This window comes from Canis lupus, chromosome 24, assembly GCF_003254725.2.
Source record: "Canis lupus dingo isolate Sandy chromosome 24, ASM325472v2, whole genome shotgun sequence".
NCBI lineage: Eukaryota > Metazoa > Chordata > Mammalia > Carnivora > Canidae > Canis > Canis lupus.
Window position 1 is genome coordinate 27,353,387 of NC_064266.1, and position 22,197 is coordinate 27,375,583.

General features: G+C 50.5%; 1 protein-coding gene across 1 annotated transcript; it reads left to right on the forward strand.

The window, feature by feature from the left end:
- The first annotated feature begins 471 nt into the window (after positions 1–471).
- On the forward strand, positions 472–21,789 carry FAM83D (family with sequence similarity 83 member D). Its single transcript, XM_025470064.3, has 4 exons — positions 472–979; positions 12,806–12,973; positions 17,898–18,022; positions 20,375–21,789. Exons 1-4 carry the CDS (start codon positions 503–505, stop codon positions 21,357–21,359), a joined length of 1,755 nt encoding a protein of 584 aa, XP_025325849.1. The 5' UTR covers positions 472–502; the 3' UTR covers positions 21,360–21,789.
- Positions 21,790–22,197: the final 408 nt, after the last annotated feature.

The following is a 22,197-nucleotide window of genomic DNA, read 5'->3' on the forward strand; positions in this document are numbered from 1 at the left end:
ACGGGCGGGTATTTTCGGAAGGGGTTTCCAAATGACGAAAACGCGGGGGATGCGGCTCCGGGGCGGGGCACACACCCAAGCTCCGAGGGCCCAGGAGCCGCGCGGCCAGCAGGGGGCGCGCTAGGAGGGCGGGGGCCGGGCTCTCCGGCTTCCGTCCCGCCGCCCTGGGCAGCGCCGCCCCTGGGGCTCGGCTGACCCTGCAGAGCTCGGCTCCCCGCGGGCCCGCGGCGGGAACTACTGACGGAGACGGGGCGGGGTCTCCACGTTTCAATCCCACGCGGCGATTCACGCTCGAGAGCCGCCGCCGCCGCCGCCGCCGCCGCCGCCGCCGAGGCGGGGGCGGGGCCAGGCCGCGGGGCAGCCAATGGCAGGTCAGGGGGCGGGGCCGCCGGCACCGACAGCCAATGGGAGGGCCGGGCCGCGGGCCGGTTGGATTCAAAGGCGCGTATAAGGCGGCCCGCGGCCGGCGCCCGCCGACCCCGCGCATCCGTCCCGGGCCGCGATGGCTCAGCGCCGCGAGGGCCTGGACGAGCTGCCCGCCAGCTGCCTGTCGCCCTGCGGGCCGCCCAACCCGGCCGAGCTGTACAGCGAGGCGCGGCGCCTGGCGCTCGAGGAGCTGCTGGCGGGCGGCCCCGACGCCTTCGAGGCCTTCCTGCGGCGCGAGCGCCTCGGCCGCTTCCTGAGCCGCGAGGAGGTGCGCGCGGTCCTGCGGGCGGCCGAGGGGCCGGGCCGGGGCGGCGCGGCGGCGGGGCCCGAGGACTCCTTCGGCTCGTCGCTCGACTGCTCGTCCGGCACCTACTTCCCGGAGCAGTCGGACCTGGAGCCGCCGCCGCTGGAGCTCGGCTGGCCCGCCTTCTACCGGGGCGCCTACCGCGGCGCCACGCGCGTCGAGGCGCACTTCCAGCCCCGCGGCGCGGGCTCGGGCGGCCCCCACGGCTGCAAGGACGCGCTGCGCCAGCAGCTCCGCGCCGCGCGGGAGGTGAGCGCCCGCCTCGGGCCCCGGCGCGGGGGGCCCTCTCGGGGGCCCCCGACTCGACCCCGCCCCTTGGCTCACAGGGACATGGGGGAAGCCTCAGCCCGCAGGGACGGGAGCGGCGTCCGAGGTCCAGCTCCCGAGAGCCACATCCCGGGGGGCGGGGGGTGGGGGGGACTAGAACTACTCCCAGTTCTGCATTTCAGTTAAAACCGGAGACCGGATTGCTAATTTTCCTGGCCGGCAGCCAACGCCGGATCCCAGCTCCTAAGAGTTGCGTTCCCCAGGGAAGAAGTCCAGAAAGGTCGCACTCAGGACAACCGCGGCGGGCGTTGGCGTTGTCGCCAGCCACAGCTCCGGGTCCTACCCTGTAGAAAGCACACACGTTCCAGCGCTAACCTGAGAAGCCTGCCTCTTTCCCTCCGGCCGTAGGCCAGAGGAGGAATGGCCCTCTCTGTGAACGAGGGGGGCTGCCCCGGTTGGTGGTCTCCTAAAAAGCAGATAACCCTGCTTTGGGTCATCTCTCTTCACAGTGGGTTTTGGTGCTGTTGTCTGGAGTCTTACTGTGGGTGGGGTGGGCGGTCTGACTGCAGCAGGGTGCTGGGGACCCAGGGATCTGGGGGAAAGCGTGCAGCACGCGACGGTGGGGGGGGGGGCAGGGTGGGTGTGGCCGCAGCGCCTTAGTCCAGAGCCCTGTTCGCTGCCGCCCAGCTTGGCTGCCCACTGGCAGCGCCCATCTTCCTGGCTGTCAGCTGTGCCAGGGACACACGGGCAGGTAAAGCCCCAGGCCCCGGGCCTTGGTTACACTCAGCAGGGCACCTGCGGCTTAGGATCTCTGCATCCGGTCCGGGAACAAGCCCTGACTCTCACCAGGGTTCTGTGCTTTTCCTGACGGGGTTGCATTGGGTAGAAGGTAGCCTGGCTTAGTGCCTTGCCTTTGAGGGAGTAGGTGTGGTGGGTAGGCTGAAGGTCCTTTTGACATCGCAGATGCTTGACAAGATTAAAAAGATGGAGAAAGGCACGATGGTGGGGTGAATTTCTAGAGCTCGCTTCCAGGAGGAAAATTTGGGCACTTGGAAGTTAAAAGAATTATGAACAGATCTCCCCGTGAAAGAAGGAGGAATTGCCTTAACCTCTGGCCTAGCTCTACTTTTTATTGGCGGCAAAGGGGCCCTGGGGCTGAGGCCAGAGGGAAAACTCAACTCACGTGCTGGCCTTGGAAGGGGCTCGAGGCTGGTGCTCAGCCTCCCTTTGTTCTGAGGGCATTCTATAATACTGGCATTCCAGGTTAGGACCTCCTGCCCTGTTCTGTGCCGTAGTCTAGCGACATACTCATATCTTTAAGATTCTGTATTTGGAACCTGGGCGATTTTAGTGGAGAAAGGTGGTACGTTACCTTTAAATCTGATTGATACTGATATTTTCAGCATCTCTGCCAGGTGCCACACTGCTTGCTCATTCAGCACCTACTGGGTGTCGGATGCTGTGCCAGGGGCTGGGGCCACAGGTGAAGGGCATGATGCTTGCACTTGAGAGTTGACAGTCTGCTGATGGAATGGGTAAGGAAGTTGCTACAGACGGAAAGAAAGTGTCAGGTGAGGCGGTAACCTTGGAGTTGGGTCTAGAAGGATGCTGGGGGCTTGCCAGGCCAGAGGATAGAGACTGGCCCAGAAGGGTGAAAGGACACAGCAGCCAGGTTCCTCACAGCTGGAGCAGAGAGTATGTGAGCGTTAGTGGTAGAAGAGGAGGCTGAAGGGAGACCAGAGCCAGGGTTTGCCTGCTAAAGAGCAATGGGGAGCCACTGAAGGTTTTGACAGAGGAGTGTCATTAGATTGGTGTCCCTGAACAGTAATTCTGGTGGGGGCATGAGGGAGGATGGGTTAGAGAGGGCTGAGGCTGGTGTCTGGGGTGCTTGTAGGGAAGAGGGCACAAGGACCTACTGATAAGAGGGGGGTGCTAAGGCAGTGCTGGGCGGTTGGGTAGGGGAACAGTTTTAATAACAGGACTTGATCATTCAGTAGCCTGGGAGGGTGTTGAGGAATGGGGTAGGAGAATAGGCAAGGAGAAGACGGGAGAGGCAGAGTTGGGGAGGAGAGAGGTTTTTTAGCTTGGGTGGGCAGCGAGGCCACCAAGTTAGTCTACAGGAGAGAGCGAGACTGAGAGTTGGGACCAGGAGAGGAGTTGGCTTTGAGACATGCTAACCTTGAGGCCTCAGAGACCATCTCCTCTCTGCTCTCTAAATGCTCTCTGCTAAACAATGTTCCAAATAATTCCAGGGTAGGTGCACTTATCTCCACTCCACAGGCGATGGAGCCGAGGCATAGAGAAGTTGCCCCAAGGTCACAAAGCTAGGGAGAGACAGAGCCCGGATGCAAACTGAGGAACGGCAGCCCTTAGCCACTGACAGCCCCCACTTTCCGCCTTGTGCCAAGTGGAGATAAGGCACTGTCTCTGTCCTCAGGTGGACAGGCCCTATGGGGGTCAGAGGTAACTGCTAATCTGGTGGCTCGGCCAGTACTGCAGCTCTGGGTAGAGCTGTGCTTTGTGGACACAGGAGTGGCGCCGTCACTCTGGCCACATCCTTTGATGTACCTGTGGCAGCAAGGACAGTGAGGATGCAGGTCTTAGGCTGGTTCAGGATGAGACGAGAAGCCATTAGGCATCCGTGTCCTGATGGTGAAGGCACCTGCTGGTAGGATTGAGCACTTCTAGTGGGTCAATTTCTGTGCTAACCCCTTTACCAGGATTCTCCCATTTACCCTCTCGCCGCTAGGAGGAGGCCACATTAAGAAGAGACCCGGCAGTTAACTTGCCCAAGATCACAGGATTAGTAGGGGACAGATCTGGGCTCCAGCCTGCCTGCCTAGCTCTGGAGTCCGTGCTCATAACCACTGCTCCACACGGACTCCCTGCCATGCGGGAGGATTGGCACCTTGACAAGTTTCATGGCACCCTGACAAGTTTCAACAGGCCGAAGCTTCTTAGCAGTTTCTGAAGATCTGGACATTTTGTTTCCGCGATGCATGTCCTATAATCGGCAAAACGACTAGGGCAGTACTACTACTTCTGCACTTGTGGGGAAGAAGCCTGGAGTGGTCAGGATGCAGGCACTTGGGAAATGGTAGTGTCTAATCCTAGCTTTGCAGCCCGGACGGCCAGTTTTTGGATCCGTTTCGTCCTCACCCAGCACTCCTGCTGCATGTGGGGTGTCTGGCACAGTTGGCGGGGAGGGGAGAGGCGGGACAGAAGATGGCAAAACCGTTTGGGCGATTCCACCTGCCTTTCCACTCGGCGAGTTCTCGTCCCAGAGTAGGTGTGACTGGGGCTGTGAGTCGGCCAGGCCCTCCATTGGCTCAGTTTCTGTGCGCCTTTCAAAGTTTGGGCATTCCGCCACATGAGTGAGACACGGCGTTTAAAACACGCACGATGTATGTGCAGCGTGGCTTCTGAATGCAGGCTGACTACTGACCCGGTGCTCACTTGAGCTTCACCAAAGCTGGAGGAAATACTGCTTTGCATTTGAGAGCCAAGAGGTTGGCTTCCTAAGGAACGTTTAGAATAATTTGGAGCCGAACAAGATTTTTCCCTGACACACCTACTCTGGAGTCTTTCCCTGTACTCTACTGTGTTAGTTGATGAATCATTTTGTTCTTTGTCTCTGCTGCCATGTGAATTGGTGTGTGGCTGGACTCTGGCCCCTGTGAATCAGGTTGGAGTAGAGACTTTCCCTGGAAGTGCTGCATGCCCTCGATGGGCGATGGGTTTCTGCAGTGGTCCTTGAGGGGTATTTCTGGTTTTGAATGGGAGTTCCTGGGCAAAGCTCATCCTGCCAGGAGGTTCCACACCCCTCAGAGGCACGGTTCTTACCAGCTGCCTGTGTTCCAAAGAGGCCCTTGTGCAATGAGGCACCCTTGGGCATCCATTTGATAACCTGAGCATTAGTAGAAGCAGTGCGTGACGAAGCGTCCTGTCAGGAGGAGTAGCCGCTGAGAAATCTGTTGGAGGCCCCTGGTGTGCATGCGGATGTATCAGAATTTGGGCCCTCCTGATCTTGCTTAATGCTCCTCTGAGTTCCAGTAGAATCTGTCCGGTGTGATCAGTTCCTGTTCTGGATGCCCCAGTCAGCCCAGAGCAGGATTTCTCAATATTACTACTGTTGATATTTTGGATCAGATAATTCTTTGTCCTGGAGGGCTGTCCTGTGCATTGGATCCTGAGCAGCATCCCCGGCTGCTACCCACTAGATGCTGGAAACGCCATCCCCCGCCAATAGTCAGGATATTCAAGAAGTCTCCCTCCCAAGGAGGGATAGGGACCTATTGCTTAAAGGTTACAGAGTTTCTGTTTGGGGTGATGAAAAGGTTTTGGAAGCAGACCTGGTGATTGCACATGTTGTGAATGTAACTAATGCCACTGAAAATACCCTGAAAATCATGAGCATGGCAGATCTATCATATATTTTACCACAATTTAAAGAAATTGCCAAATGTCCCCTAGGGAAGGAAATTGCCCCTGGTTAAGAACCACTGGCCTGGAAAGTCTATCAGAGGCACAAATGTAGGATGTACCCCAGCAGACAGCATTGCTACTTTTTATCTCTTCTTTTGATTTTATGTATCAGGTGAAGGATTTTGGAATTGATGGCTTTCTTTCTTTCTTTCTTTCTTTCTTTCTTTTTCTTTCTTTCTTTCTTTCTCTTTCTTTCAAGTCTGGTGGTGGTAAAATACACCAAATTTACTATTTTTACCATGAAGTGGCATTAATTGTAGTCACATCTTTGCAGCCATGGCCACTGTCCACCTCAGGACTGTCATCTTCCCGTACTGAAGCTCTGTCTCCATTGCACAGTGACTCCCACCCCCTTCCCCTCAGCAGTGCAGCCACCCTTCTGCTCTGTCTGCTGTTATTCCTTCGTTCTTTTCTGATGTCTGTCACATAGCAGAGAAGCTGCAGGATCATCCTGGGTCCTTTGTGGATATGGGATCAGTTCTCTCACCCAAAAAAGTACTGAGTATGCAGGCTTTTGTAAAAATCCTGATGCAAGTGGTAGAGCCCGTGGAGGGGAATTTGGGAATATCCAGGAACATTTCAGTTGCATTTACCCATCGACTCTGCACCTGTGTGTCTGGTCCAGAGACACACCGGCAGAAGCATGAATAGACACGTGCAATAGGCTTTTTGTTTGTGGCACTATTTACAACAGTGAGAGACTGGAGGAGTGGAAGTAGAGGAGCAGGGAGTAAACTGACCCATCTGCGGGGTGGCCCTAGGAAAGGAGCTGTTCTATTTACTGTGACTGAGTGTCTAGAGCTGCAACAACCATTGACATCCCCATTGGCCATCTGTAGCTATTTCAATTTATATGAATTCAAATGAAATATGAAAAATCCGGTTCCTGTGTATCTTAGTTGTATTTCAAGCATTCAGTCTCTGCTGGTAGCTAGTGGCTACCGTGTGGATGGCACAGACAGAACATTTCTGTGGTCCCAGAAGGTTCTGTTGATCAGCACTGCTCTAGAATGTGGTGTATCACATGCTGCCTTTTACCTGCAGGGGGGACATGAACACACACATGTGTATACGTAATACACATCGTTGATGGTAAAGTACGTGTGTACATACGTAGGCATACTTATTTATATTTAGCAAAATGCAAGACCATCTAAGGACAGATCAAAGTCACTATCGTGATGGAGAAAGGAGGCACAGGGATGAGGATGGGGGGTAGGTGACTCTGGAAACACCCTGTTTTGTAGATCGGAGTTTGGAACCAGGTAAGTGCTTTCCATAAATAGAACATAAAGAGAACTCAGAACAATAGCCCCCTGAGTCCCCCCAACCCCTCTGGATGCTGCTGCTTTCTAAAAGCCTAGCTGGCCTAAGTACTTCATGCTGGAACACGCCGGAGGAGATGCAGCTGCCGGTGGGTCCGCGAGGGCAGGCGCTGCTCCCTGCCTGTCTGGAGAGGCGCGGTGCACACTGCGGACCTGGGCCATGCCAGCGCCTCCGTCCCGGTGCTTCTGTGGTTAGTTGTACGACTGCGGGGAAACACCACCCACACGCTAATTCCGGGTCGTGGTGGACATTTACTTTGTCACTTTGTTTCTAAACCCTGAAGATAATACCGAGTCACTTACACACTTTTCAAGAAATTTCAAGGAGGTGATATCTGTTCTATTTAAAACCTGTAATGAATGGGGAGAGCACGAGGGTGTCCAGAAGCATAGGTGGCAAGGGCACCGGGGGACCGAGGGAACTGGGTCTGAGTGGCACGTGGTCAGTGTGAAGTTCAGCAGCTGGGCTGTCGCCGGGCAGGCCGAGGCTCTCCGAGTGTGCACAGACCTGGGGTAGAACTCCACACATGTGGCTCACGTGCCCGTGCTTTCCGGCTGCGGTGGGAGGGGGGGAGACAGGTGTGGGAAGAAGGGGTGATGGACGGGAACTTCCCGCTTCTGGCAGAGGGAGAGCTGGAACGAGGGGCCCTACACCACCCAGCTAGAGGGCGCTGATCTCAGGGAGAACCACCTGCCTGGGGATAGTGGCAAAACTGGGGATCAGACTCACAAGCTGCCGTGTGAGGGCTTCCTGTGTGCTGGGGGCCGGCCGGGGTTCTCTCTGGGCTGAACCCGCGGCAGAGCCTCCAGAACAGGCTGTAGTATTTGCAGACAACAGAAGGAAGCAGAACTTAAGTATCTTGCCGGAGGGTCCATGGTGCTGGAAGGTGGAGGAGCCAGCACCCAAGTCTAGGTCCGCCTCTGCAGCCCGTTCACCCAATGCCTGTGTTCCCCAGGTTTCCTGATGAAGTGCATTCTCCGTTACTCGGCAGTACCACCTGCAGAGAGAAGGGGCTTCCCTTCTAGGGCTGGGGCTTCCAGGCTTCCTTAACATTCCTTCTGTGAACTATTTCGTGTCATTTGTCATCGTCTCCTGATGGGATCCATCCCATGTCCTTTGTGAAATACGGTACTGATCCTTTCAGGATGTATTCCGAGCTCTCAACCCCTTGGACACTAAACCTTAGACTTGTTTAGAATCCTATGTAATCTAACACTCTTAATAGGTGGCTCTGGAGTCGCCCAGACCTGGGCTGGGATTCCAGCTCCCGCCTTTGCTTAAGTGTGTCACTGTGAACAAGTTACCTAACCGCTCCAAGCTTTATTTTTCTCATCAGGAAACCAGAGATAATTACTGGGGTTTTGAAATCCCGAGATATCTCTTTAGAGCTTTTATGCAAGAAAGCCGATGGAAAAGCTTCCCAGATCATGTGAAAATGAACAGAAATGGTTTGTGCTCATCCCGAAGACTGAAAATAGCACGGTAGTTGCTGCTGTATAGCCGTGGATCACTGGGTCCCTTGGTTTAAATCACCAAGGGGTAGTTGGAGTGACCGGATGAGGGTTGTTACCTGTGAGCATGCTGTGGGACTTGACACAGGTGTGGCTGCTCTAGATGTGGCCGGAGAAGTGCCGGAACTGTAGGGTACTGGGTGACAGCTTCTGGCAGTGGGATGTTTCCTCCTTGCATATTACATAGTGACTGATTCGCACCGAGTTGCCAATGGGGATTGACCTTGAATAGACACTCAGAAGCCCCCCTTTTTAGAGCTTTCTAACCCTTAGAGGTTGGGCAGGCCCTTTACAGCACAGGCTGGGATAGTGACTGGGGTGGGGGGAAGGGCTTGATGGGCATGGGATGCCCACTTTCCAGATGTGTCTCTCCCTTGTCCATCCCATGTGATGTGTCAGGGAGTGGGAGCAATGGCTGGTTCCAAGTCCAGGTGTCCTTCCAGGGCCCAGCGACCTGCAGCAGGAAAGTAGCACCTAGGACACGAGTCTAGCCTTGGAAAGCAGGCACTCAGCTGGCCTGTGAATGAGTCCAGGCTGTTGCTGAGCTTGGTGGAGAGAGTGTCCGTTCAGAGGTTTGAGGGACCTCAGGTCTAGTGTAGTCTACGGGACTTGACTGCACGGGGCTGGAGTGGGGAGGTGATGGGGGAGTGGGGTGGGCTCTTCTCTGTTGCAAGCCTTCTGCTCTGGTAAGACAGGAGGGGATGGGTACAGGGAAGGTATGGAGAGAAATACCTCCATCCACCCTCTAAACACCTAGCGTTCAAATCCAATTATTTTCAACACGTACAGGAAAGGCTGGGCCTTTAAAACCAAACAAACCAATAGCTAATTGGATACGTACTCACCACCTAACAAAGGCGGTGTTTGTACATTTGTTTTGATAAGTGGTGAATCAAAGTCCAGTTTAGTAGGCGCCTTACTCTCTGGGCCCTGCTCCTGGGTCCCGGTTTCTAAGCCGGCCAGCTGGGCAGGGTTTCTCGGTCCCTTCCATGGGCAAGCTGGGTGCACGACCACCAGCCCCATGAGACTGGGCGTCCTCTGTGTCCCTCATCGGCCTGGCTTTCTTGAGGTCAGTGAATGAGCCTTGGCTCTGTCTTCCCTGAGCTTTGTCTTGTGAGCTCTGCACACAATCCTGTATGAGTACGTTCAGTCCTCTGAAGGTTTTACTGCTGCTCCCGATGCCTTCCATAGCCTTTCTCTCAGGCCTGTTGGGTGTTTTCTGTTTATGTGGAGATGAGTGTGCCTCTACCTCCCCCCAGCATACCCCCCCTCGCCTCCAGCCTGCATAGTCCGCTGCCGGGCTCTTTGCATGGGCTCCTTCCCTTCTCTGCAGCCCTTGTTGCTTCCTGCCTGGCCTGTCATGGAAGCCTCTACCACTGATTTTTCTTCCTTCAGCTGTGAGTCCTCCTAAACATTGCTGAATCTGAAAAATGAAAATATCTGAGTGCCTTCTGGGTTGTAGGAGATGGGGCCAGACCTCCAGCCTGCACCAACCTATCTTCTAGTAGCCACTACTGTTGGGTTCACCACTTCAAACTCCTTACTCTTTTTGGGGGGGTAGGATGGGGAGGGGCAGACGGAGAAAGAGAATCTTTGTGGAGCCTGACCCGGGGCTTGATCTCACAATCCTGAGATCATGACCTGAGCCGAAACCAAGAGTCAGGTGTTTGAGCCACCCAGGTGCCCCTGGAGCCCCTTACTCTTACATTTTTAAAAGATTTTTTATTCATTTGAGAGAGTGCATGAAAACACAAGCAGGGGGAAAGGGGAGAGGGAGACGCTGCTGAGCAGGGGGCCTGACGCAGGGCCCTGGGACCATGACCTGAGCCCAAGGCAGGTGCTTCACCGACTGAGCCCCCCATGCACCCCTCTTTACTCTTTTTTTTTTAAAGATGTATTTATTCATGAGAGACAGAGAGAGGCAGAGACACAGGCAGAGGGAGAAGCAGGCTCCCCACCAAGGGAGCCCAATGCAGGACTGGATCCCAGGATCACACCCTCAGCTGCGGAGCCACCCAGGCGTCCTCCTCTGCCCCCCCTCCCTTTTCTCTTTTTAAACCTCCCCCTCCATTGCCTGTTTGGTGATGACTCTGGTTGGCACTCAGGCCCTCCACCATCTGGCTCACCTGAAGGCCCCTCAGCCAGATCCTGCTGTTCCCTCTCACACATGTTCTCTGTTCTGGCCACACTGGCCCCTACCCCATCATTTCCTGCCTCTCCCTCTGCTGCCACATGGTTTTCTGCTCCATTGCCCTCCTCTTCACTTCTTCAGCTGTGAGTCCTCCTAAACATTGCTGAATCTGAAAAATAAAAATGTCCAAATTGGGTCCTTATTTGTGATTCAGCTCAAAGGCCCTCTTCTCCAGGAATCCTTCTTTGCTCTGGTAGACAATTGAGTACCTGTAGCACCTGCACCACAGCAAGGGAGGGGCCTCACTGTCTCCTCCTGTCCTCAAGTTCCCCTGATGAAATTGCCTCATTTTGCCTGCCTGCACCCCTTGTCCCCCCTTTGCAGATAAGTCTGGTATCTGTCAGATTCTTTATAGCTGTTTTTCTGCCTAGCCCGGGGTTTGGCTCACAGCAGACTCTGAAGAGGTGCTGGCTGCTTGATGGAGCACCTGCGTTATGCCTGAGCTAAGCCCTTTTCGTCTTTGTCTCATGTAATCCTCACGACAGCCCTTAGACGTAGATGCTGTTATTATCCATCTCTTCCAGAGGAGGAAACTGAGGCTCAGACAGCTGAAGAACTTGCCTAGGGTCACACAGCTAGTGTGCTCCAGAGCTTGGATTGATGCCCAGGCCTTTCTACCTTTGTCCACTATGTTAGATGACCTGGATACAACTCTGCATGGGGTGCCTAAAACCACATGGGAGGATGTAAACTTCTTTTAACGATTTAATTATTCATGAGAGACACAGAGAGAAGCAGAGACATAGGCAGAGGGAGAAGCAGACTCCTTGTGGGGAGCCTGTTGTGGAACTCCATCCCAGAACCCAGGATCACACCGTGAGCCTAAGGCAGGTGCTCAACCGCTGAGCTACCCAGACATCCCACGGAGGATGTAAACTTCTGATGATGCCACCAATTCAGAGAGAACACTGATTTTCAGGGCACCTGGCTGGGTTAGTCTGCAGAGTGTGCAACTCTCAATCTCAGGGTTGTGAGTTCAAGCCCCGTGGTGGGCATGGAGCCTACTTTAAAAAACAAAAAACAAAAAACACTTACTTTAAAAAATTGTGTCCGGGGGTTTTAGCCAAACCCTTCCCCAATAATAGCTCAACAGTTGGGGCTTCATCAACACTGGGGGGTGGGTGGGGTGGTGGGAAGCCGTGGGGAAGGCAGCCATAGAGAGAAATTGGTCTTTCCAGACTCCTCATAGCAGTGACTTTCCGGAAGCTGGCATTTCATGGTCCCTCATCCTGGTAGTGAGACTAGGATGTTGGAGAAAGACCAGAGAATCTCCTGTTTGTCTCTGTGTTGGTTCTTGAACACTCCCCTCCTTAAGGGATCATGGCTATCAGGTGCTGTCCTGAGTCCTCTGGGGGACACAGAGCTGAATCCATCCCATTCCAGGGCCTCCATTCCAGTAGGAGACGCGAGACCCATAAATAAATGCCTTAACGTTCAGAAAAGGAGTTAATGTCTGAAGACACACAAGTTTTCACTGTTGAAGTGAGGAGGAGGGAGACCCCCCTTCCAGCCCAGGCTGCTCCTAATGCTGGCTCAGGGAGCTGTCTCCTTGGCTCCAGGCCTTGGCTCAGGCCCTGGCTCTGGCTTGGTTTTCAGGGACTTGTACTAAGCCTACACACCACAGCCCTGCCAGGACTTCACTGAACGCCCCACTCTTAAACCTGCAGAGGGCATGATGAGAGGCTTGGCCCCTGGAGCAGCCTGTTCCCAGCAAGGAAAGCCAGGAGCTGGCAAATGCCTCCTGTGTTGAACTGTCTGGACGGCTCCTACCCTGGACTGGTGAAAGGAATCAATGAACAGATACTTGAGGGATCTTTTGTACCTTGCGCTTTATGTAACATAGTCATTTAATTCTGACCGTACACTTAGTTTGCAGACTCAGGGCCAGACGTTGGAAATAACTGTAATCTGCCTAGGGCTGCATGGCTCAGGCAGCTGTGAACTGTAGTCTGATGCTGAGTGTGGAAGATTGAGCAACAGGCATGAATGGAGATATGGTGTTAGGGACAAGAAAGGACTGGTCCGAGGCAGTGTGGAGGACAGTGGCTGGGAGGTGGTCCGGGGGTTAAGTTGAGCCAAGTCTGGATGTATAGGGTATGGTGGCCTGAGTGTCTTTGGAGATGGATGTATCCATGGTTGGGGACAAACCAGTAGTGCAGAAGGTGGGCAGGGGTGCTGTAGGGCAGGGGGTCTTTCCCGGCTCTGGGTTGGGCTCCAGAGTCTGGTCAGTAAGCTGTAAGCTGGTGTTCCCATGAGCTGACAGCTTGCTCTTCCCTATGTTGCCTCACTCTGTAGGTGATTGCGGTGGTGATGGATGTTTTCACGGACATTGACATCTTCAAGGACCTGCAGGAAATAAGTCGGAAACAGGGAGTCGCTGTCTACATCCTTCTGGACCAGGCTCTGCTCTCGCAGTTTTTGGATATGTGCATGGATCTGAAAGTGCATCCTGAGCAGGAGAAGGTTTGTGTTACACATTTCTAGTCTCCCCACAATCAGCAGTGACGACTGAATGTCTGAGACCTACACGGTCTATACGGTGGTGGGTGGGGGATCTCCATTCCAGAAGAGGCAGCTGAGGCCACGAGCAAAACCATATGCCTGAAATCTCACAGAAAAGAAACCCTAGGGTATGCAAGCTGGTGCAGCCACTCTGGAAAACAGTATGGAGGTTCCTAAAGAAGTTAAAAGTAGAGTTACCTTATGATCCAGCAATTACACTACTAGGGATTTACCCCAAAGATACAAATATAGTGATCTGAAGGGGCACCTGCACCCCAATGTTTATAGCAACAATGTCCACAATAGCCAAACTACGGAAAGAGCCCAGCTGTCCATCGACAGATGAATGGATAAGGAAGATGATATATATACAATGAAATATTACTTAGCCATCAAAAAAAAAAAAAGAAAAGAAATCTTGCCATTTGCAACAATGTGGTTGGAACTAGAGGGCATTATATAAGCGAAATAAGTCAGAGAAAGACAACTATCACATGATTTCACTTGTGGAATTTAAGAAACAAAACAGGAACATATGGGAAGGGAGGGAAAAATGATTAAATCAGACAGGAAGACACCATAAGAGATTATTTTTTTTAAGATTTTATTTATTCATTCATGAGAGACACAGAGAAAGAGGCAGAGATATAGGCAGAGGGAGAAGCAGCCTCCCTGCAAAGAGCCCAATGCAGGATTCGATCCGAGGACCCCAGGATCCTGGGGGATCCCAGGATCCCTGAGCCAAAGGCAGGTGCTCAACCACTGAGCCACCCAGAGGCCCCTATAAGAGACTTAATCATAGGAAACAAACTTAGAGTTGCTGGAGAGGAGGGGGTGGAGGGATATGTAACTGGGTGATGGGAATTAAGGAGGACATGTGATGTTATGAGCACTGGGTGTTATATGAGATGATGAATCACTGACCTCTATCTCTGAAACTAATAATATGCTATGTGTTGATTAAATTTAAATAAATTAAAAAAAATTACCACCACGACTAGGAAAAAAAAAGAAACCACAGAGTCAGGACTCAAACCTTGCCTTGCCCCTCGTGTCGTGCTCCCGCCTAACCAGGAGCTCAGTTCTTGGCAGCGTGAGGTGCCTGAAACATGCTGCTTTTGACAGAAGCAGGGGCAGGGCCACCACTGATAGAGCCCCTGCTTTGTTCTTGGCACTGTCCTAGGCTCCTGACAAATGCTCTGTGACTTAGTCCTCACGGCCACTCTGTTGGGGAAGTGGTGGCACAGAGAGTCCAGTGTCTATAATGAGAAAGGAGTGGGATAGGGTGGGTGGACCTGCCTGCCTCTAGTGCCACTGTTCCTGACCATGTCAGGTGCTGCCTGTCGGTTCTTGTTATTCCAAAATTAGGCTTAGGGCACCTGGGTGGCTCAGTCGGCTAAGCATCTGCTATAGCTTGGGTCAAGGTCCCCTGGTCCTGGGATAGAGCCGCTTGTGGGCCTTCTTGATGGGCCAGGAACCTGCTTCTCCTTCTCCCTGTCTCCCCCCTCATGCTATCTCTCTCAAATAAATAAATAAAATCTTAAAAAAAAAAAAAGGCTTTCTATGTCCTTTGCTCTGAGCATGAAAGTAATTTGAATTTAAGTAGTTAAATGTAAGCTTACATAAGTCAGCTAGCTTGTTCTCTGTAGTGGAAAGAGGCAAGAAAAATTATCATATTTGTTCTTCATCTTTTTAAATCAGGTATCTTAATGTGAGCCCTGATTTTGGGGCTTAATTCATCATTGGTTCGTCACCTTCTCTGAGCCACTTAAGTGTTCTGGAAATAAAGCAGTAAACAAACCAAACTAAGAATTTGGGCTTTGGCCACTGGCTACTTGCATAGTGGATGTCAGCCTGCCACCTTGGTATTATCAAGTAACTTGGTCTACAAAATTTGGCCATTTAACTTCTCCAAGAGTTTTTGGGGGTGGTTTTCCCTAATGAGGAACCTAAGGATTGGATTTAATTAGGTAGTTACTTGATGCTGCTGCTACAAAGCAAATTCATGGTGAAGGTAGAATTAGAGCTTGGAGCCAGAATGAAATGAGCCAGCCGTGTGACCCAGCAGTAGTTGAAACCAAAGGCCAGGTGGACTCCAGGAAAATGCACGTGAGCACAGAAAAAGCACATTATCATCCAGACTGTGACTGCTCTTACCCAGAGCCAGGGAAAGCAATGCAGGATGCCACCGTGGAACCCCGAGGCTCCCTGTCTGAAACTAAGGCTGTGTGTGCTATGTGTGCTAGCAGTGGGAAAATCACGGAGCGTCTCTGGCCACAGTTCTGATCGGGAGACTGGCTCCGAACCGTCTACTTGGCAGAAATCTAGCATTACCTACCGACTCAGTTGCACACTATTGATTGCTGCCCTCGGGAAGAGTCGAAGCAGGGTCTGTACCATTGGACTCAGTAATATTCATAGTGTCTTAACTACTTCCTAGAGAAGCACCGTCTTCTCTGGTGCTTCTCTCACTGGAGTATGTCTGCTGGGGAATCTGTACCCTCATCCAGGGGGGCTGACCTCCGCTGTGCCCCTGGCTCTGCAACTGGTTCTGAATGTCGAGTGTCCTGTCTGTAGGAACTTGGTCACATATTTGTGTGTAGACATGCAAAAGTGCTTTGGCCACAATCACAGAGGCCTGTACTATATTCAGGTAAGTGCCAAAGGGAAAGATGTACACAACCATGCCTAGCTACCCCCATAGTGATATTTTTTAATGCTTATAAAGCTTGGATCAGGAATCAGCCTCTCCTCCAGGAAGCCCCTCACCTTGCCCTCGCCTGCTCCAGTGTGTACCTCTATGGAAGTTCCTAGTTTGTTTAATTTTATTTTAAAATAATTTGATTGACAAAGGAGTTACAAATATAAGGAATTCCTTTTTTAAAAATTTGTTTTTTAAGTAGACACTATGTCCAACATGGGACTTGAACTCAACAACCCTGAGATCAAGAGTCACATGCTCTATCAACTGAGCCAGCCAGGTGCCCCCAAATATAGGGAATTTCCTGAATACTCTTTGCCCAAACTGTCTAAATATTAACATATTAACAAGCCTTCGTGTGAATTTCAAAATTGAGAAATAAATTTGATCTAATACTATTATCTCCTCTACAGACCTTACTGATCTCACTGATCATTCCACGAATACCCTTTATCTTGTCCAGGATCCAACCCAGGACCATATCCCCCATTGGGTTGTCATGTCTCCTTAGCATCCTCTCATCTGGAACTATTCCTCTGTCTTCCTTTGTCTTTTAGGGTGTTGATGCTCTTGAAGAACACTAGCCAGTGTTCTATAAAATTTGGGTTTGTCTGACATTGCCTCATGGCCAATTTCAGATTATTTGTTTTGATAAGACCACAGAAGTGATGTTATGTCATAGCATAGTGTTTTTGTTTTGTCTTTTGTTTGCATTTTGAAATAATGACAGATTCACTGAAGCTGCAAAGGTGATTGAGGTTTCCATGTTTCCTTCATCCAGTTTTCCCCAGCGGTTACATCTTATGTACCATAATACAAAATCAAAGGCTGGAAATTGGCATTGGTACAATGTGTGCCTAAAGTTCCATGCCATTTTATCACCTGTGGACATATGTGTACCACAATGCAGAACTGTTCTATCACAGTGATCTCCCTCTTGCTTCCATTATGGTCGCATCTCCTCCTCTCTCTGTGCCCTCCCCCCCATTTTTAACCCCTGGCAACTAGTAGTTTGTTCCTCATCTATAATTTTGTCATTTAGAGAATGTCCTCTAAATGGAATCATACAGTATGTGAGGTTTTTTTTTCAAGACATTTATTTTAGAGAGTGTACGTGTGCAAGAGGGGAAAGGGGCAGAAAGAGGAGAGAGAGAATCTGAAGCAGATTCTGTGTTGAGCACAGAGGTTGACATGGAGCTTGATCTCTCGATCCTGAGATCATGACCTGAGTCAAAACCAAGAGTCAGATGCTTAACCGACCGTACCACCCAGGCGCCCCTGTATGTGACCTTTGTAGATAGGCTTTCTTCATCCTGCACAGTACCTTGAGATCTACCCAAATTGTTGTGTGTATAGTAGCTTGTTGTTTCTACTGCTGAGTCGATACATGTGGTATGGTGGTAGCACACTTTGTTTAACCAGTCACTCACTGAAGGATTTGAGAGAATTAAATGAAAAATTTTAACATTTCCTTTGGATCATGTAGGATTTCTAAAGGTATATAGTTCCTATGGTACTGATTTGCTCCAAAGAATGCAGATGGTCTTGATATTTTACATACCATTGGATATAAGTTTCTGTGCATCCTTTGACGAGGGTAATTATGCCTACAGAGGCCCCGTGGGGCCCCAATGTATTGGTGCCCTTTTGGTAAACTTGTTCTTATAAGAGATGTGATATTGCTAATTAAGCCATGTGTGCTATGAGTGTTCAGCCTCGGAAGTCTTGTGTTAGGGCTTGTCCTGTTCTGTGGGGTACCTGGGGATGGGCTGTTATTCATTAACTGATGCTGTTAAATAAAAGGGCAGGGGAAATACCAGCTTAGCTTCTTTAAGCCTTTGTTAAAATGATACTTATTACTAGCATGTTTTCTTTGAGGATTTTATTCCCCACATTTTGTTTCAGAATCACTTCTTGGATTCTCTTGTGTCCTTTCCTCAAAAGTGAGTCTTCTATTGTGAGTCTCAAAAATCAATGTAAGCCAAGGGCACACAAGACAGACTCAGCCAAGTCGCATTACTGGGGTCACAAGCATGCCTGCTAGTGTGCCGGGTAGGCTGTTACTGAAGGGGACTGGGGGCCGCTCCTTTGCCAACGAGCGTGTCTGTTCAGGAATTGTAAACCAAGCCCTCTTAATCATTTGCTCACTGGATTGTTTCTTTTTCTCCCATTCCCTGCTGACAGCTGATGACTGTTCGGACCATTACTGGAAATACATACTATGCGAGGTCAGGAACTAAGATAGTTGGGCAGGTTCATGAAAAGTTCACGCTGATTGATGGCATTCGAGTGGCTACGGGCTCCTATAGGTAAGTCTCTAGCCTGCCCATGCTTGCTACTCTAACCTTTGGAGGAGGTATGTGCTATATAAAGGTAAAAATGGCTTTTCCCTCTCAATGGGAGCCTTTGTGGCCAAGCATTCTGATAGGTGTGTATCTGCGGGTGTTGAGTACATGAGTCAGAGCCTCCTCTTGCAGAAGGTGGTCTGGGTGTGGGGTCACCTGCCCTGCCCTATGGGCCACAAAACTAAAGTACAGACGTTGAAACTTGCCTGGAGACCCCCAGTGAACGAGTCCTTGATTCCAGCCTTGGTCAGGCCTATAGTGGGAGTCACTGGGGGTCACCAGTGACAGGAGCGGTCTCAAATTCTGTTCCTTGGGGCCTTTGACCATCCCCTACCCCTTGTCCCTGCTCACTTGTAGGTAGGGGCAGTCGCAGGCCTCGGCATCAGTGTGGAGGACAGCCGAAGCTGTCACCTTACCCTTAAATCCTTCACCTTCCTTCAAGCCTGGTAACCTAGTGCTTGGGTTTCAAAAGTCCTGGTCCCTGTTTCTGGCCCTACCTTTGAAGTCTCTCCTTGGCAGTAGCACTTTACAGCAGGGTGCTGGGAAGTTGAAGAGGGAGGAGATGAATGGTTAACACTGATCTCCAGAAGTGAAGACATACCATGTTTTCTTATGTGGTTCTGATGGTGGTGTGTCTGTGAGTGAGATTGGTGGAGTGCATGAGGTATGTCTTGAGTTTATAAAAGAAAAACTCCTTTAAAAAAACATGCATCTCTGGGTTATGATTATGTGTCAGCCCTGGGTAAAGGCAGACACGAAAAGAGTTGTGGAAGCTGAGACGGTTGGATCAAGAAACTTGCAATGCCTGTCTTTTCAGACAGTACTGTTGTTGCTCAGAGCAAAATTCACACTCTTCCTTGAGACCTCCTTTCATAAGACGTTTATAAATAACTGGAGGAAACTAGATTTTCACCCAAAATAGGCTTTATCTATGTTATGCAAACTTAGTCTTGAATGGTTTTTGGCTATTCTAAAATATATAAAAATTACATTACTCTCTATAAAAGAAATATGCTACCTATGAGGATGAGGATGGTAGCTTCTATTTGTTGAGAGCATTTCATGATCCTGGTGTTGGGTAGGTGTCTTGTTTGCATGATTGAGGGTTTTCAATTTCAACCCTCACTGAGGGTTTCCAAAAGAGTGTTTCTTCTAAGGCTTCGAAGGTCATTCTCAAGGTAGAATTGCATTAGCAGGGATCCTTGGTTGCCAGAGACAGAGATGATGCTATATTCTATGATCTCTCATTTAAAACATCCTATTCTTAATACAAACTTTTTTATCACTGGGGTGATTGCAAGTGTAGAAAGCTAGTTTGAACTACTTTATGCAAAGTAAAATTTATTGAGTCCCATAACTTGGAAGTGTAGAAAGGTGCAGTTGGTTTTCAGCTCGTCTTGACCTGGAGGGCATACATTTATCAGAATATTGTCCCCTGGCTCTGCTTTTCTCTAGCTGATCTTTATTCTCAGTCAGGCTATCCCTTTGAAGGCAAAGATCCAGGCTTACTTACATAGCCATTAGTAGCTATCTCCCAAAGAGAGAGACTTTCTTTCTGTTTGCATTGTCATCAGTCCTTGAAAAATTAGTTGGGGTGGGTAGGGTTTTGGTACTAGAGGAAGGAGAAGGGATGCTGGACAGGCAGGACCACTAATTCTGAATCAACAGTGTCATCCTTAGAAGGACAATATCATCTCCCTTTGGAAGTAGCAGTATTGGAGGAGCACTCTACTAGCCATTCTTTTTTTTTTTTTTTTTCTTAAGATTTAATTTATTTATTCAGGAGACACACACACACACACAGAGAGAGAGAGAGAGAAAGGCAGAGACACAGGCAGAGGGAGAAGCAGGCTCCATGCAGGGAGCCTAACGTGGACGATTCCGGGTCCCCAGGATCATACCCTGGGCTGAAGGTGGTGCTAAACCACTGAGCCACCAGGGCTGCTCTATGCTAGCCATTCTTAATGACTGGGGTCTAGTCTAGGGTCTACCACTAGCTTCCCATTGTGACATCACTAGCTAGTTTCCTCACTTCTAGTCCTTTCTAGTTTTTAGAAATCCTGAGGCTGAGGAGGTGTAGGTCTTAGTGTGTTGGTTAAACAGCTGGCCTTTTAACTTCTCTTAGTGCATACCTATGTTGTATACTGGAGTGAGGCCAGTTGGATTTACACTGCATGGTAGGTGTGCGCTGTCACCCAGCTGTGACTCCTGGAGCAGGATACCTGGGGTTTATTGTTCAGTTTGACAGTAAGTAAACCTAAAGAGATTGCTCATCCTTACCAGCTTCTCTTTGTTTGTTTTTAATCCTTAATTAAGTTTTACGTGGACAGATGGCAAATTAAATAGCAGTAACTTGGTCATCCTGTCTGGCCAAGTGGTTGAACACTTTGATCTGGAGTTCCGAATCCTGTACGCAGAGTCGAAGCCCATCAGCTCCAAGCTGCTCTCTGACTTCCAGATCAGTGGCAGGTTCGACCATCTAGTCGACCGGAAGCCCCTGGCTAAGGAGCTCACGTTGGGCGGCCTGCTGCGCCTGCGGCTGGCCCGGCTCTCAAGCACCCCCAAGAAGGCCGAGCTGGGGTATGAGGCGCCTGCTGAAGGCAAGGCAGAGGCCAGGCGCCATGATTCCGAGTCCTCTACTGTCAGTGACGAGGACCTCAATGGCCTCAGGGACAAACCAGAGGGCAGGAGGATGACCGAGGCCGCCACTCAGACGGAGCCAGGAGAGGAGGCACCAGCAGTGAGCAGGAGTGATGTGGCGACCCAGGCCAGCATGGCCACGGCGTGTGCGGGGACCCAGACCATGGTCACCACCAGGGCCGCGACCTCCCAAACCGTGGTTCGGTCCACGTCAGCCACCACCCAGACTGACGTGGACGAGAATGTTCTCTTTTCTCAGGGCACCCAGTCTAAAGAAGGATCACCAGTATCCAGGATGTCTGTGTCCAGATCTTCCAGCCTGAGGTCTTCCTCCTCTGTGTCTTCCCAGGGCTCAGTGGCCAGCTCACTGGGCTCCCAAGCATCCAGCAGAGCTGCTGACCTCGTCCCCTCTGGACATGCCAAGTTCTGGGGCACCCCTCACTTGGATCTGTGCTTACGAGACTCCTTTAGGAACTTGAATCAAGAGCGCCAGTTTCACTTTGCTGGCATCAGGTCCCGGCTCAACAACATGCTGTCCATGCTCTCCAGGAGAACCTTCCTGACTGAGAACTACCTTGGTTTTCATTCCGGAAATGTTACCAGAGCGTCGGTGAATCTGCTGGCTGTGAGAGATATCGCGTTGTATCCCACCTACCAGTGAAAGCTCAGCGTTCAGCCCTCTGGGTCCTCCAGGCACCCACCTTGACAGCTTGTTCCCTCGACCTTTGGTCACTCCGATGTTCTCTGAGTTCTATAAACTGCACATTATTTTACATGTTTTTATCCTATTTTTGTCACGTATAAACCAGGTGTTGGTTTTATGGTTGAAACACTATGGGTTTTCAGTTTCTTTGCACTATGATATTGATAACTCTTAAAGGGAGTGTTTAGGGTTCTCAGGTTAATTCAGGTAAGAGAGAAGATATGTTTTGTTTTGTTTTTTCTAGATTTGTGTGCTCTTCTGTTTTAGAGATTTGAACACCAATTTTTGTGATCAAAATCCTGCTTAGAAGACACCATATTGTCTGTCTTTTCTTTAAGATATCTATGTTCTTAGCATTAAATAAATATAAACAACCTTTGTGTGGTGACTGCTCGAGTATTATTTTTCCCATCTGATACTTTTCCCTTTAACCCTGGGGGTGTCACAAGTAAATGCATGAAATAGCTATTTTTGCAGGGTTTTTTTTTTTTAAATAGTGTTGGGATGGGGAAGAAGTAGATGATCCAAAGTGCTGAAAGAGAAAATACCCACCTAAAAGTTAGAAGACATAAAATTAAGTGTCAGGGTCGTGCCTTCCTTAGTGATAGGAATGTCAGTGTTACTGTTTAGTTCGAAGGAGGGAACTTGCCAGGAACTGCAGGTCTTTTCATGTGCTCTGCTTGTCTTTTCTTCAAGGAAAAACCTTGAGCTATTTAGACAAGAACCTTGGTTCTCTGCTTTTCTGTCCAAGGCGGCCTCATGTGCATTCCTGGATTCATCCCTGATATTAATTCTA